Source organism: Pyricularia grisea (assembly GCF_004355905.1).
Source record: "Pyricularia grisea strain NI907 chromosome Unknown Pyricularia_grisea_NI907_Scaffold_2, whole genome shotgun sequence".
In the NCBI taxonomy this organism is placed as follows: domain Eukaryota; kingdom Fungi; phylum Ascomycota; class Sordariomycetes; order Magnaporthales; family Pyriculariaceae; genus Pyricularia; species Pyricularia grisea.
The window spans coordinates 56197-73074 of record NW_022156717.1 but is presented as its reverse complement, the minus strand read 5'-3'; the positions used below and the strand labels follow the sequence as shown (position 1 = coordinate 73074).

Genomic DNA, 16878 nt, shown 5'->3' with positions numbered 1-16878 from the left:
CGTCAACAGGTAATTAGTTACTTGGACCCACAAAGTACCCTCTCCAACCTCAACGGTGCTGGCGTTTGCAAACTTGTCGCTTTTCTAAACAATAATATTTCACCAAATTCGTTTTCTACCCAACCCATAACAAATCATCAATTATTCAATATGAGCTCGTCAGACGAACAAAACTACGAGCCCGGTGACTCTGGCGACGATCACAGCTCGTCAGAGCCTGCGTCTTCTTCGTCTGAGTCGTCCTCTCCGGCTCCTCACGTCCGAAGAGGGCCAGGCCGCCCACGCAAGAACGCAGACCCTGGCGTCGCCTCTGGGCCGAGAAGGCGAGGTCGCCCGCCCCAAGATGCCACCACTGCGCCAGTCACCGCGTCCGTCATGCCCGGCCCTGCGCCCGGCTCTGCTGCCTCTGCGGTTGCCACTGTGACACCGGCGCCAGCTACTGTTCCCGCCAAGAGAGGGCCTGGTCGCCCACCCAAGAACCCACAAGCTTCGCCGAAACCCAAACGCCCCGTTGGCCGCTCCCCAAAGCAGGCTCCAGTTTTGAAGTTGTTCAAAGGCACCGGCCAAAACGTACACAGCATGCTGCTGGAATCTGCGCAGGCAATACAAAATGCACAACACGAGGGCAAAAAGGCGATGAAGCGCCGATTTCCAGGAGCTGGCGGGGAGCTTAATAAAGTCATCTATGCCCTCGAACTTGCAAGCGACCCCCGATGGTCAGATAAAGACGACCAAAAATTTCTTGCCGAGTACCAACCAGCTGTGGCCGGGTTGAAGGAGCTTTTAGAGCCCGCCAGTAACAAGTCCACCCATACCGAGTTATCAAAGCTCTACAATATCTGCTGGCGAACGCTCGGTGAGCTACCTTGTACGCTACTCTCGGCAAAGTACAACCTTGTAGCTCATAAAAGAACAACCGTCGAGTTGCAGACAACCAATGGACCGGTAGAAATCACTTCACCACTTTGGCCCTCATCGTACTGTAGCCATTTGGAGCATTTAGTGGTTTACCAGCGTTGGGCAGGGAAGCCAGATTTGTTGGCCGTTGCTCTGCAATTCGCTGTCATTTCTCGTACCGGTGATACACGTCCATGGCGCATAAATCCGACCGCGGGTTTTCGTGCCGATAGCTTCTTGCTGGAGACATTATCGAAAGCCTCCCCTCAACCACCTATCGCACTTGTGCGACGTCTTGTTGATCATCACAAGCCACTGACCCAATTCTGGCCGTGCATGCTTGACGAGCTTCTTCGCTTCAGACCAGACACTGCAAGCCCACGCGTGGACAACCTCGAATATCAAGTCCAGCAAGTCAACCTAAAAAACCTAGCCAAAGCCATTGGTCGAGTAGATGCCACCATTCCCTGGGCGTTCAACCTGACGTTACCTGCCTCCGCGACCTATGCACATCGAACCATCTCCAGAAAAGACGCGCCCTCGCATGAGGATTTGCCCGATATCTTATTCAAGGGCGTCTACGGTCATATGCGTGAACAAGCCCTCGCCATGCGCCAGCCTGTTGATGTTGATATTGAGATGGCAAATACGGGTCACGTCCAGAATAATACCTTTGGAAACGAAAACGACGATCCCCCCTCCGCCTCTGGCAATCATGCCCCTGGTGCCGATCCCGCCCATGATGCCACCGATCATGCCTCCGAAGATGACTGGTTCACGCCCCAGGAAGACGACGACTTCGGTGCCTCTCCCGACCGCGATGCTCCAGACAACCGCGATGCCTCAGACAACCCTCCTTCAGATGGTGCTCTACATACCTCAGCTGGGCCAACCAAACAAGGCTTGGGGAGGAAGAGAGGTGCAGAGCAGATTAGCGCTGTAACCGACCTCTCGCAAACCAATAAGAGGATTGCCATACGGACGACACGCGGACCTAGCTCAGAGGTGTCAGATTCTCAAGAGCGTCCGGTTTCCGCGACACCTGAGATCGCCGAGCTTTCGAGGACCCAGATCTCCCCGGAATTGGAAGGACCGCGTTGGCAGACAAGCCCCAAGTTGGATCATCCCGTGGAGGAAGGCCAATTTTCTCAACAAATGTCTGTCGAATCTGCAGGGAATTCTAACGAGGGGGACAGAATATACAATGGTATGAGGGGTCGGTTTATGGGAACTAATAGAAAGTTTATATTTTAGAATTGAGTACCGTTTTGTCAATCTACAGGCTATAAAACAGATGAGGTTTCGTGATGTGATGCGTTCCTTACTAGTCTAGGTCTAGTCTAGAACTAGTCTAGTCTAAACATACTCCTTGCAGCAAGAAGCGCCGATGTGGGGACGTCTATGCTCCTCCGATCAAATGTGGACCCTAGTCTAGAGCGGTCTAGGCCCAGCTGCTAGCCTTTTTCCACATCAACGGAAGAACCATCACGCCTGACACAATAGACAATGAACTGACGACAGGAAACGCATTTAGACGGTACACAGAATCTTTGTAGCCTTAGCAGCCCCACAACCACCAAGTTCTCCTCAATTCTCCTCATGAATTGACCTACCGCCCAAATGTGGCGTGCAGTGGCACCCGACCATATGCGGCTGACCACAGTAGTGGGCCCCCGGATGGGATGGTAGCTCCAGGGGTTGAAGGGACTTTGCTTTATTACCGGAGCCTGCGCGATGTTACGTCCACCTGCACAACTTGGCAGTCTGCATGGCATTGTCAAATAAGCAATCAACGATGGACCCCGCGACCAACAGTATAGCCAGCAGCGCCCCAGACCAACGCCAGCTTCGCTTGATCGCGGCCGCCGCGCAACTGAACGAAGCGCGCATCCGCGACATCCTCTCCGAAGACCCCAACAGTTGGACCTCCGCCACCGACCGCGATGCCCTCCGTCAATCCCTGCAGAAAGTCGCCGCCCGCGGCAAACTCGACCTCGTACGCCTCCTGCTCTCCCACGGTGCGGACCCTGATGCCAAACCCGGACGCGACAACGAGATCCCCGCCGTCTTCAAGGCAGCCGAAGGGGGGCATGCAGCCATAATCACGGAGCTGATCGCGCGCGGCGCCGACGCAAACTGGAAACATGCGAGGACTGGGCAGACGGCGCTCTTCGCGGCAGCATGTCGGAGTCACGTTACAGCAATGGGCGCGCTGCTGGACGGCGGCGCATCCATCGAGATCAGGGACAAGGACGGGCGCACACCACTACTGTACCTTGCCTCGGACAAGAAGGCTGGGAAGTGCTCGGCGGAGACTCTAAAGCTGCTGGTGGATCGAGGCGCCGACTTGGAGGTTAGGGATCCTATCAGTCGCACACCTCTGGTCTGGGCTGCTACAACTGGCAATCTGAAACTGTTGGATATTTTTACAAGCGGGTGTCTAGGTCGAAGGGCAGACATGACGGCGACAAACAACCGGGGGAGGACAGCGTTACATTTGGCGGCCGAGCAGAATCATCCGGAAATGGTCAGATTGCTACTGGAGAGAGGAGCGGACCCAAGCGCTGTCAGCGATGGCGGTTGGACGGCACTACACAATGCGGCCCAGGGAGGACACACAGATGTCATTGCACTGCTGTTACAAGCAAGGGGGGTCGATGTCAACGCGGAATTGAACAACGGCATGACACCACTACACTGGGCCGCTTTCAATGGGCACGAGGCGGCTGTGGTTCTACTACTGGATCATAAGGATACCAAGGTTGACATTAAAGACGGCTTCTACCGGACTCCTCTGTTGTGCGCTGCCGAGAAAAGACATGGGAATATTGTACAGCTACTCTCACCCGCGAGAGCTGCATCCAGGCTTTCGGACGCGGCGCGGCGTGCATGTGAGAGTTTCCAAGCTACTGTGGTGGATTTTGGAGACTTTCGAGATGGTAAGAAGCAACTGGTGTTCAAGCCATCTGTATTTGAGTTGCTCTACGGGTGGGACCACGAGAACGATAAGCCAACGATCCCGACCTCGACCAAAAACATCAAGTACGAACCTTCCTTTCGGTGGATTCACCTCCCGGCCAACAACCTCGCTTGGGTGGAGACTCTGGTGTCCAAGTTTTTCATTGAGAATGGGCACCGCGACATTGAGGCTTTCAAGTCACTGGAGAGGTGCTTTGACCAGGAGCACTGCGGGCCATTTGCACACGCCAACTTTATGAGAACTTTTGCAGCCCGCATCCCGGCAATTCAGAATCATGGGTACCTTGACAGGGAGGAAAAGACGCTCGTGGCACTGTCGGAGGATACTTCAGAGGTTACAATCGATTCGCCAAGACCAGACAAGGGTTACATTTCACCCACAAAGCCTCCAAGATCAGATACTAGCAGTACAAAACCAATCTCAAGGACAGATACGGGTACAACGGCCAAGTCTGACAAAAAGAAGAGCAAAGGTGAGCAGTTTGTAGAGCGGCATGGACCTGCCAAAAAGAGAGCACGTGGGCCTCCCGGGAATGCCCCTGGAACCAAGGCTCGTCATAGCAGTTTGTCATTGCCTTTGCCTTGGGAAAATTCTCGACTGGCAGCTCCAAGCGGGCGGATAATTTTGTTTGTAAGTGCCTTGGACAACCGATACTTGTTTGATGGATGTTGACTCCTATCAGATGCCTTTTCTCCATTATGAAACCAACGAAAGGCGCAAGAAAATGACCGCAGCCATCAAACTCGCCGAGTCTGGCGCACCCCTACCTCCAAACCCCTGTTGCGACGAGCTTCTCATCCACGGATACATCAACAACAACCCACCTTTGCATCCAAGACGTACCCTCGATCAATTCTTCTACCATGGCATCGATACAACCCTCCGAGATGAAGACCAAGTTGTATACAGATACTGTAAACTACACCGCCAAGAAATAAAAGTCTTTATGGTGGACCAGCTCTGGTTATGGGTGCTCAGTCGAGATCTCGTGATAACATGCTTTCCTCAGCGGTGGGATCAACCAAAGCTGGATCCGTTAAACATGCTAGACGGTATCATAGAGGAAATAAACGCCAAGACTCGACCTCCAGTACAAACAGTTTACGACCTCGCCATGCTCATCACGAATCGATGCGCCGGACTGTTTGACCGTCACAGGCTTGACAGTCAGGAATTTCAGTTCTTGGACATTTTTGAGAGTTCCGTCGGCAGGGTGACCAACCGAGAGAGTGAATTGTTTGTCCGCTTCAATCGCGCGTCGGAACTGTCTGGAAGGCTGAGGAAGAAACTGGCAGGGCGTGCTCCCAGACTTGATAACGACCGAGACCCAGCCGATGAGCTTTTGGACATTGGCAGTGAGACGGAGCTGTTGGCTGAGATCAAGGACATACGGGATGAGCTCAACATCCTTCACACTGTATTGAATGGACAATTGATTGTGCTGGACGAGTTTGAACGACATATTACTGACGAGGTACGGGCTTCGACGGCGGCGGATCCTTCGGCCAGGAGGACGACCGACATGTTTGTGGCCGACTGCAAGCGACGGTCCAAGGATCAAAGGCGACTGCTAGAGACGCACCTGGAGGACATTGTCCGAATCAACAGACAATCTGAAAGCATTTACCACTCTCTTACGAACCTCCTCGACCTCAAGCAAAAGCATAGCAACGCCCTCGAGGCAAGATTCGCCCGAGACCAAGCTGTGATAGCCGCACGACAAGGCCAGACGGTCATGGTGTTTACTCTCGTGACTATCGTCTTTCTGCCCATGAGTTTCATCGCCGCCTTCTTTGCCATCAACTTTCGAGAGTGGCAAGATTCCGAAGGTCAACCTGGCCTTAGCATCGGCTTTGCCAGTAAATACATGTTTGGCATCGGGCTGGGAATATCGATTCCTCTGATCATCGTGGCCTTCACTGTCACAGACGTTGTGGATTCAGTACAGGGGTTTGTAAGCAACCTGGCTCGACCGAAGAGCAAACCCGAGGACCCGCAACCCGAAGTTAGGCGCTTGTCTACTCGACATCAACAATCTTTCAACTTGGAGATGAACGGGCCGCGAAGGAAGGCTGCTTATACAGGTCTCTCCCCTCCTCCATCAGCAGGGAGTCCGATATCACCCATGCCGAGTCCTTATAATGCACACCGACTCTCGCACCCAATCCAGGGAACTGGGTACAGACCTCGATCTGGTAGCGGCATCTCTTGGGCACCTCGATCAAGTTTTGATCGACGAAAGGCCGACGGGGATCTTGAAAGGGGTGGTTACCGTTAATGTTTTCACGTCTTTAATTATCGTTTATAAAACCCTTGTATAACCGGAAAACTTAGAACCTTTGTAAAATTTAGTTTTTATTTTGTTTTTTTCGGATATTAATAACGGATGAAAAGTTGATAATCGAATTGGGTTTTTAATTAAATAGATAATCGAATTAACAAAGTTAAAATAACCACCCAAAGCAAATAATTTAATATAACATTTGGTTTAAAATTTAAAATTTCTTTCTCCTTTTTTATTTTACTTACTTTTACCAGGTAAAACCTATTATTTAGGAGAATAACCGCGAAATATAATTTATATTTTAATTTTAACGTAAATAATAATGCTCAGCCCGAATATTTACATTTGCCCCAGCGGTTTTTTTAAAACCGTATTATTCGGGACCGGTATGAATTTAAAAGGCCAAAGTGCTAATTTTACGGTTATAAGCGGAATATTATAATATTATTACGACGTATAAATTATTATAACTAATAAAACTCACGGAAATATTAACTTGTATATTATATTAACCCTTCGGTGGGAGCAGCTAATAAGAAATAATATAAATAATATTATTTTAACCCATTTTCCATTTAATTATTATAAACGCCGAAGGCCTTATAAGGAAGTTTAATATAAGTTTATAACCAATATTACAAGTTAATAGGCTTTATAGCCGCCCATTAAATAAATACGCTTATTTTATTAATTTTATTATAATCGAGAGTTTTATTAATACTTATTATAGCCAAAGTTTTTCCCGTTATATTTAAGCAATATATACTTATGTATATAAATTATAACGAAACTAATTATAATTTATCTTATTCTTATTTTATTACTTCGTTATTAAATTATTACTCCGTTTTATTATTCGGAGTAAAGATTAATCCGGGCTTTTTATAAGGGGATAAAATAATTATTCTTCACTTTTTAATTTTTAATAATAATATAATAAATAAATTAATATTTATTAAAATTTATTCGTATATTAAAATAAATATTTAAAAATAGCCATATTTAATTTCGTAAATTAAATTTTTCTCTTTTTAAAATTAATTTCAAATATAAATATAATATATTTTAATTTATAAACCTTTTACTTATTTAAAACTTAACTTAATTTTATATTTCTTTTCACGTTTAATTTACGTTTTTTTACTTTTATAATCCTTTAATTAATCCTGTCATTATTATATTTTTCCTTATAATTTTCGTAATATAAAAATATTTTCTTTTTATATTTTTAATATAATTAAAGCAAATAAAATACAAAAATGTTAAATATTTTAATTATAATATTAAACATTAAAAAGCGGGTATTTAAGGTTTATTAAACCGTTTAAAAACTTTATTTTCCCGACAATTGGCATATTAATAGTAATTTTCATTAGTTTATTTATAATTACGTTATATTTACTTATATATTATTTATAAATAATTTGCAAAGCGGTATATGTTTATAATCGGGGTATTTTAATTATAAAACCTTATTTTATAAATTGTTAATTAAAATAGTAAAATAAAAGGTAAAATAATTATAAGTACTCTTACTTCTATTAATATTAATCGGTGTTAATGAAAAAATAATAAAATAAAAATATGGTTATTTTATAGCCACGGCTCGACTAATGTACGGCCATGGGATATTTTTACGATGTAAATAATTATTAATATGCGATAACATTAAAAGTTATTATTAACACCATATAAATTCGCACATCACGTAATTATCCGTGCGTAAACCCATTTAAAAGCTTTATTACACCGCCATTTACACAATGTACCACCTTTATTATTTTATTCTTTACACCACTTGCGCCACTTTTATTGTTTATATTATTTGCTTTGTTTTAAAAATATTTAAAATTACCAATGGTGCAAATGGCGGAAATGGCGCCGGTAATATAAGTATTAATGGGGCATTTGTACCGGAAATTAATATATTGTAAAAAATTTACACGGCCGTAAATTAGTCGAACCGTGGCGGTAAAATAACCACACCCTAAAATAATGGTGATTTTATATATGGTAACTATTTATTGTAATTATTTACAGTTCTGTAAAAAAAATTTAAAATTTTTATTACGTATTTAAACGTATTTAACTCCACATGTAATTTACCCACTCTTATATTTACGTATAAATAAATATCGATGTTAGTTAACTTTGGGAATTTTAATCGTTTTTTAAATCCTTATTATACGGGGAAAATAATGTTATTGTATATATTTACAAAACTGTTTAAACGTAAGTTTTTAAACGTCTTGTCCGTCTTATACGGTTATACCTTCAGTTGGACGGGTAAGTTACGTGTAATTGGCCCGTGCCGTATGGCCTGTAACTTATTATCTTAATTAATTGAACGTACAAGTCCCTAATCCAATAATCGACCCAATTTTCCGACCCTTATATTTTAAGGACGGTTTTTGCCGCATTTGTTCCAGACACAAAGACGCCCCTCACAACAATCGCTCTCCGTCGTGCAATATTCTCCAGCGTCACTACACGGCCGAGCTCTATTTCCCCTACCCTCGGAGATTAACTTGGAGGAAGTAAGTCGAGAAACAGGTTGACGGGCTTGAAGAGTTGCAAATGTTTTTGCCGGGTTGCAATCGGCAATCGCGGCCGAGAAAAGGGCGAAAATTGCGGCGGTGGTAAAAAAACGCATTTTGGTATTTTAAGATAATAGCCGGGTTAATCAGTTATTGGAAAGTCTAAGGTAAAGGAAAGGTGTTAAAAGTTTAGCCTTATAAAATAATTTTGAAAGTTATAATGGGAGTGGGGAAGGAACTTTAAAGGTAAATTTAAAAGTTGGCAAATTGCGGAGTAAAAAAAGTTAAAAGGTTGCAAGTTAAAAGTAAAGTAGTTATACTGTTAATTAGTTATCGTGGTCCGTAGTTTCTTTTGCAAATTTATTCGTTATTAACGGGCTATTATACCCTTTATATATTTCGATTATTTTTACTTTTGATATTTTGTTATTTATATTTATATTTTTAATTTTAACTAACTCGAAAATTACTAGTGCATGTTAGTTCGAATTAATATTTATATTATTTTATAAAGTAGTATTTATTTTTAATTTGTAATATATATCTTTAATAAAATAATATTAATATTTAATGCGCGCTATATATTTTTTATAAAACAAGTAGTTTTTAACAAATTAATTATTTATGAAAATAAAAGGTGCTTTAATATTATTAGCAAGTAATAACACACTTTTAATTACGCCGGCACCGGTTAATAAAAAACATTTATTAATAATATTATAAATTCGCGCGGCTTTTTAAACATGTATTATTTATATACCTGCTTAATAATTATAAACGCATTTATAAAATGCGTATATTAATATTTAATAAAAATATTTTTTAATATTAATTTACGCGTAAATATAAAAATGCGTTTACCACGCATAATTTTATAAAATTTTAAAACATATAATAAATATTTAAATAGCTTGGTATAAAATTAGGAGTAATTATAAGATAAATTATTCGTTTATACGTTTATCCTTATATTAATTTATTATTAAAACGTTATAACACGAAAATAAACATATAATATATCCCTTTTATAATTATTTCAAAATATATTTGTAAAAGTTTTTTTCATTTTACGCCATTATTTAAATCAAGAGTTACGTGTACTTAACCCGTGCGGTCTTCCTTATAATTTGTTATTTGATTAAGATTTAAACGCATAAATTCCTATTGCAATATAACTTTTTATATTAAGATATTATTAAATTTATTAAACTACCGAATACGGTCGCAGCAACTATTTTAATATAATTTTATAATTATATAATATATAAATTTAATCCGTAATAAAAGTTTTAATATAAGCCTATTCTTTTAATATATACGTTATATAAAAAGTTTAAATAATTAAGTCCTTTTTTAAATAAATATAAATATTTAAATAAGGGTTAATACGTTTAAAACGGCTACGGTGTTATATATAAATTTATAAAATTAATTTATACACATTTTATATAAAGACCTTTACTTATAATAAACTACTTTTTATCCGTTAAATTTAGTAGTTAAATATAATTTTAACCAGTATACGTAATAATTTAAATGCCTTTAAATATATGCCCATAATTATATATTTAAAATATTAAATTAATTTATTTTTAACTTATTTGGGCCGTCGGTTTTTAGAAAATCTGGGTATTATTATTACGAAAATGTGACCATTTGACCGAAGGAAACGAGGTGTTTAAAGCGCAATATTTTGGGTAAAGGGTTTCCGTCGAGGTCCTTTAACAGACCAGGGCCGGGGACCAACCGTCTTTATATACTTATCGCGCTCCCTCATGGTAATCACTTTAATAACACCCTAAATAATAAGGCATGCCCGAGTTTTAACAAATCTTACTCCAAAATATTCGAAAAGAAAGTGGTGGAGACCATTATGCCATTCTTTTACAATGTATAAACTCGGATTTCCAAGGTGCTGGGTTAACCGGTTAAAATATTATTTATCTTATGGGATTATGCATGATGGGAATAACGAACATTTTGAAACAAATGGTGAAATTTCACCATTTTGCAATTTGTTTACGGAATCAAATTGGGTGAAGTATGCTTATTTGTCCAGCGTGCAAAAATGGTACATATACGGGGATGGTAACCTTTGGGACCAACCATGGGCGTGGATGGGTAAATAAACTTATTGCAAGATTAACCCGAAATTAGTCCAGGACCAAATCAGTACCAACACAACACTTGGTAACAACGCAGAAACGGTCCTAATACAAGGAAAACTGTACGCTGACCTTAGTCATACGGAGACATGAGTGGGATTTACGCGGCGCTGGGCCTTTTAACGCCCGGTCTCTGGGACAAAAACAATTCCTACTAACACAATCGCAACCCTGGAGGAGCTTGGATTTTCAGCCAGTTTCGTAGCGCCTATGGGTGCGAGGATGTACGTTGAGAGTGGTTTGCGCTGGACATGAGGAACTAGTGAGCATTTTAATTAATGAACGGGTAATGAGGCTGTCTAATTGCGGTGTTGATCTCATTGGAGGGTGCCCTCTTAGCAAATTTATTTCTAGTCTGGATTTGCTAGGAGTGGGTGGCGATGGGATTAATGTTTGCGATAGTCGATAGCTAGGGATTTAAGTATACTGTATTGGGAGGAATTGGTACGCTTAGTGTATACAAATTTGTATAACTTCCCAATTTAACAAGTTGTAGTTTTCATGTTAACAAATTTACAGCTATGACAAAATAGTGACTTTGGGTGTGAAAATAAATTCGTTGGTTTATTTTTGGACAGGTGCTTTATCTGCGACCGTACCATTGCGCCGCACGATTGTTTGGATATCGCCCTAAACTCTTGGCCTCCTGGGTTTAACTCCGGGCTAACACCATATCAGTACACAATTGAATTTCCAGCTTCCTTTCCTATAGCTTTAATATTCTAAGCCCGTTTCGTCTTGTTGGCCATTATTTGCATGATCCTCCGTTAGGTTCCGAGTAAGTGTTTGAACAACAGGCGCTGAACCCTTTCGAAGCGTCGTCGACCTGGAAATAAAATGAGTCTAGTTTAATTCCATTACCGATATATAAACCGAAATTCCCAAACTTTTCAAAATTATTTTATACTTACACTGAGTTTTTTATAATCGGGATTTCCAGAAAAATCGCAGTTTTGATTAATGGAATCATATGACCCTGCAATCTGACCAATTCCTTTAAAAGTGGTTCGCTGACAGCAATACATCGTAGTCTTAGCGGATTTGTCATCGGTTTGAGAGCCGGCACATTCACAAGTCGCATAAATTACACGCGCCTGCGCGAATAAGGCGATAATAGTGAACGAACACCAGCGCATTTTGCGGAAGAGTTGTTTTAAAATCGGAAATAAAATAGTAAGGGAAAAGCAGTTTGAAAAGTGGTAATCAAAGTTGAAAGCGAGTTTATAATAATAGGAAGCGTAATTGTATTCGAAAACTCCATTGTAGAAAGAGGTCCCAGCTATCTTTTATATATTTATTATAAAAAGGACTGCAACGTGCCTTTATTTGCTTACTTCAAAACTACTGGCGTTTGACGAACGTTTTACAATTTAACACCTGACTAACATGCAATTTAATTATTTAACGCCACTACTTAATCAAGTTACGGCCATATGGGCGGTATTACGATACGTTTCGTCTAAATAAATTGCCCTACAAACGCGAAGCCACATGATTATTTTTGTAAGTTTATTTTAAATCCCGCCCACAACACGTAAAACATATTTAATATAACTTTACAACTCGTTTTAATTAAATTTCCGACATCCTTAACTCATTACTCCAAAGACGTGCAACAACCGCCAATTTCAGCGGAAATTTAATAGAGATAAATGTAAGGCCTGCCAAAACCCGCCCATGGGGGCCCGCGCCGGCCCAAATAGGTAAGTCGGGGGGCCCGCGGGTAAATTATAATATTTATGGGGGGGCCCAACCCGGCCCAAATTTAAACGCGGGTTTTTTTGGTAGCCCGCGGGCCCCCGTGGGTAAAACCCGTAAATACGTAAATATTTTAAAATTAACATTTGTAAAATTCCGAAGGAAATTATATTAAAATAAACGTAATATAAAATAATATATTTTCCAATATAATTATTATTATTATTATTATTATTATTATTATTATTATTATTATTATTATTATTATTATTATTATTATTATTATTATTATTATTATTAATTTTTGTTTTTTTTCGTATATAATAAATTAAATTATAATAAAAATAAAAATAATAAATATTAATTGTAATATTTTTTTTTATTAACCGAATAGGAAATACGAAAAAAAATAATTTATTTAACAGTATTTTNATTAATATTATTATTATTATTATTATTATTATTATTAATTTTTGTTTTTTTTCGTATATAATAAATTAAATTATAATAAAAATAAAAATAATAAATATTAATTGTAATATTTTTTTTTATTAACCGAATAGGAAATACGAAAAAAAATAATTTATTTAACAGTATTTTATATTTGAGAATTTCTTAGATTACGCCCATACGATATATTATTCCGTACCCGTTTTAACGTCCTAATTAAAATTTCCATAAAAGTTTTATTATATTTTAATCCAATTTAAATAAAAATAAATAATATAAATATATAATTAATATTAGCCCGAATTGGGGTATTATTAACGGCCATTTCGATAATATTATTTTTATCGGAATTAAAATTATTATTTAATTTACTAGTCTTAGTGCTCAGACTAAACCCCCCTGCGTTGCAAGGTGGACCGGGCGCTCCATGTACCTTTCAGCCACATGGCTTTTCGGCCAATCAAATTGGCCAAAAAGATCGCGCCCGTTCTAGTCTGAGGACATATTGTCGATTTTCGTCGCAAGCGACGGAATCGCACAGTATACGCACTGTGCACATACTGTATGCGCAATAGCGATACAGTTAAAATACTGTGTATTTTTTTATTTACAAATATTTAATTAAATAAAAATGGTAAAAATATAATAAAAGTATCGGTATAAAGTTTAAATTTAGGGCTTTTTAACGGTTAAAACAATATATTTGCAATTATTATAATAAAATAAAAATAAAAATAAATAATAATATTATTATATTTAACGCCCTATTTAAAAATGTATATATAAATAATAATATATATAAACCTTTTGTTTTTAAATAATAATAAATATATTTATATTAACACCCACGTATAATTTTGTTTACCAAATTATCGTCCGTTAATCTTTTATTTATATAAATATACGTTAAATTTAATAATTTATATAAATATTTAATAATTAATATATTTATTAATAAAAGGTTATATAATAAAGAAATTTGATATAATAAACCTTTGAATTTATTATATATAATAATATAATAACGTTTACTTTTTTATTTAATTTAAAATAAATATAAAATAAAATTTAAAAAATATAAATTTTACTAAATCTATATATAAAATACGCAATTTTAATAATATTTACAAATTTTTTGTACGTGGACGTTTTCTTATATCGGTTATATAATCGTTAAAATTTTGGTTTTAATATCATTAAAATTGGTAAAAATATAAACCCATTTCGATTGTAAAATTTATTAAAAATATTTAATATTTAACCTATTCGAATATTTAACACCTTATATTACGTAATATATTAACCAAAACTTATATAAATAATATATACGTATATACCACCTTCCACGTGCAAAAATTTTAAAATTATATATTAAATTAAAAATATAATTAAAAAAAATCGAAAAATTCCAATACTTATTAAAAAACCAACCTCCACTTGAGAATCAAGGGCACCCATATCCCAATTCGACCAATATAACTATTAAATATATAAATTAAATCGTTATTAATTATTTCGTTAATTCCTATATCCAACGTACAAACCGTTTATTTTTACGATTTTTATTTAATTAATTATAATGGAGTGTCGGTCGCCGAATTGGCGAAATTACCTCCATTTGCGCCGATAATCGACAATATGTCCTCAAACTAGAACGGGCGCGATTTTTTTGGCCAATTTAATTGGCCGAAAAGCCATGTGGCTAAAAGGTACATGGAACGCCCGGTCCACCCTGTAACGCAGGGGGGTTTAATTTAAGTATTAAGACTAGGTTGGACCTACAGGTATAAAATAAAGCCACGAATTAAACCACGGCTTAATTGTGGAATTCGCGGTTTAGGGATAAGCCCTAAGACTATTAAAACCGATAAAATTGCCTAATTATAATTATAAACGTTCGATAAAAATTAAAATAATAAATATAATTAAAATATCGCGGGTAATTTGGACGAATTTTGGCAATTTTATTTTATATATAGCCTATTAATTAAAAATATTATTATCGTTTTTTATAATTAAATATAAATAAAAATTAATATATATAATTATCCGTATAATTATTTATATTTTGGATTTTAATAAAATTAATATATTACGCACCTTATATTAAAAACATTTTAACTTTTAACCGGATATTTTTTTCGACGGATCGATTAATAAAGTATGGAAATTTTGTCGGATTTAAATTTTAATTGTTTATATATTTGGATTTTTTTGGATTTGGTTTACGTTATAAAATAAATAAAACCGGGTTAATATCCGGTTAAATTAATTTTTTTTTCGGGTAAAAATTCGGATTTCGTTTTTTCGAATATAATTCGGTTAAACGTTTAATTTTTTTGGCGATTAAATTTTTTATTCGTTAATTAATATATTTTATATAATATTGTAAACGGTTTTTTCGTTAATCCGTACGCGTTGGTTAAATTAAAATAACGGCCAAAAAATATAATTTTTTAACGTAATAACGTTAAATTAAATTAATATATTTATTTAATTTTATTTGCGCCGTTAAAATTACGGTTTTTAAATTGGTATATTATCCCGTTTATAAATATTTTCAAATTTTTAATTAAAATTTACGTTCGAAATTGGTAAAATTTATACCGATAACTTTTAATTTAAATAATACGTATATAATTATTTCCATTTTATTTATTTTAAAAATATTGGTAAAATACCGTTATAATTTTAATCGTCGTTAATAAATATTTTAAAATAATCCAATTTTCGTTCAAAATTCGAAATTTAATTAAAATAATATTAATCGGATTATTTTAATTATTTAACGAAATAGAATATTATTAAATAAATATTCCTATAATTTGATAAAATTAAAAAATACGCGTAATAATTAAAATGGTCGAATTTTATTTAATTTGGATATTTTTAATTAATAATCGAAAATTTTTAAATTTATATTTACCGGTAAATTATTATAAATTACAAAAAAATTTTATCCGTTTGGGGCTTTAATAAAATAAAACCGCCAAATATTTTAATTAATATAAAATATTAGGTTAAATAATATTCGAATTATTTAATATATTAATATTATTTATTTAAACGATAATATATTTTGGAAAAATATTCCACGTTTTATTTTCGTCCGTACTATTAATAATTAAATCCTCGTCGTTATAAAAATTAATTAAAAAAACGCGGAAATTTATTTTGGTAATATAAAAATTTTAATATATAACCCTTTTTACAAATTGTAAAACGTAAATTATATAAAATAATTAGGAAATTTTTAATTGTATTTATAATTAGGAATTATAAACCCGAAATTCCGCCGCTACGCTATTAACGCGAAAATTGGATATATTATTAGCCGTAATAATTAATATTTTATTTTTTAATTTATATTTTAGAATAATTTGGGCCGTAAATTTTACCAATCGTTTTTTCGTTTTGTTGGCGTTAATTATAATAAAATCCAAAATAATATAACGGCGTATTTAATTATTATTTACGTAAACGGTTATAATACCCCAAAAAACGTATTTTAAATTTGGATTAATCCACCCGTTAATAATTAAAAATATTTTCCTTTTTCGGGGAATATTAACCAACGTTTGGGTAATAATATTTTTAACTATTATTTTGTATTTTTTAATAAATATTTATAACGAAAAAACCTTTTATCGGTCGTTTCGGATTTGTATGAATAATTTAAATTTCGAATTGTATATAATATTAAATTTTTTCCGTAATAAAATATAAAATCGGACGTAAAATTTTTCGATTTTATTTTTCGAATATTATTATACGTTTTTAGCTTATACGAATATATAATATTTTATTAACGTTACGTAAATAAAACAATAATATATAAAATAAATAAATTTAAATTATAATAAATAA

At 36.2% G+C, this 16878-nt stretch overlaps 3 protein-coding genes across 3 annotated transcripts; 2 read left to right on the top strand and 1 right to left on the bottom strand.

The window, feature by feature from the left end:
- Positions 1 to 150: 150 nt before the first annotated feature.
- On the top strand, positions 151 to 2205 carry PgNI_02637 (uncharacterized protein; the record flags this gene model as incomplete). Its single annotated transcript, XM_031122698.1, has 2 exons — positions 151 to 2104; positions 2180 to 2205. The coding sequence occupies 2 exons, from the start codon at positions 151 to 153 to the stop codon at positions 2203 to 2205; spliced, it is 1980 nt and encodes a 659-aa protein (XP_030985272.1).
- Positions 2206 to 2412: 207 nt separating this feature from the next.
- PgNI_02636 (uncharacterized protein) lies at positions 2413 to 6288 on the top strand. The gene is made up of 2 exons (XM_031122697.1): positions 2413 to 4507; positions 4560 to 6288. The coding sequence occupies exons 1-2, from the start codon at positions 2666 to 2668 to the stop codon at positions 6153 to 6155; spliced, it is 3438 nt and encodes a 1145-aa protein (XP_030985271.1). The 5' UTR covers positions 2413 to 2665; the 3' UTR covers positions 6156 to 6288.
- A 2271-nt stretch (positions 6289 to 8559) lies between these two features.
- On the bottom strand, positions 8560 to 8814 carry PgNI_02635 (uncharacterized protein; the record flags this gene model as incomplete). The annotated part of the gene is made up of 1 exon (XM_031122696.1): positions 8560 to 8814. The coding sequence occupies one exon, from the start codon at positions 8812 to 8814 to the stop codon at positions 8560 to 8562; it is 255 nt and encodes an 84-aa protein (XP_030985274.1).
- Between the last annotated feature and the right edge of the window lie 8064 nt (positions 8815 to 16878).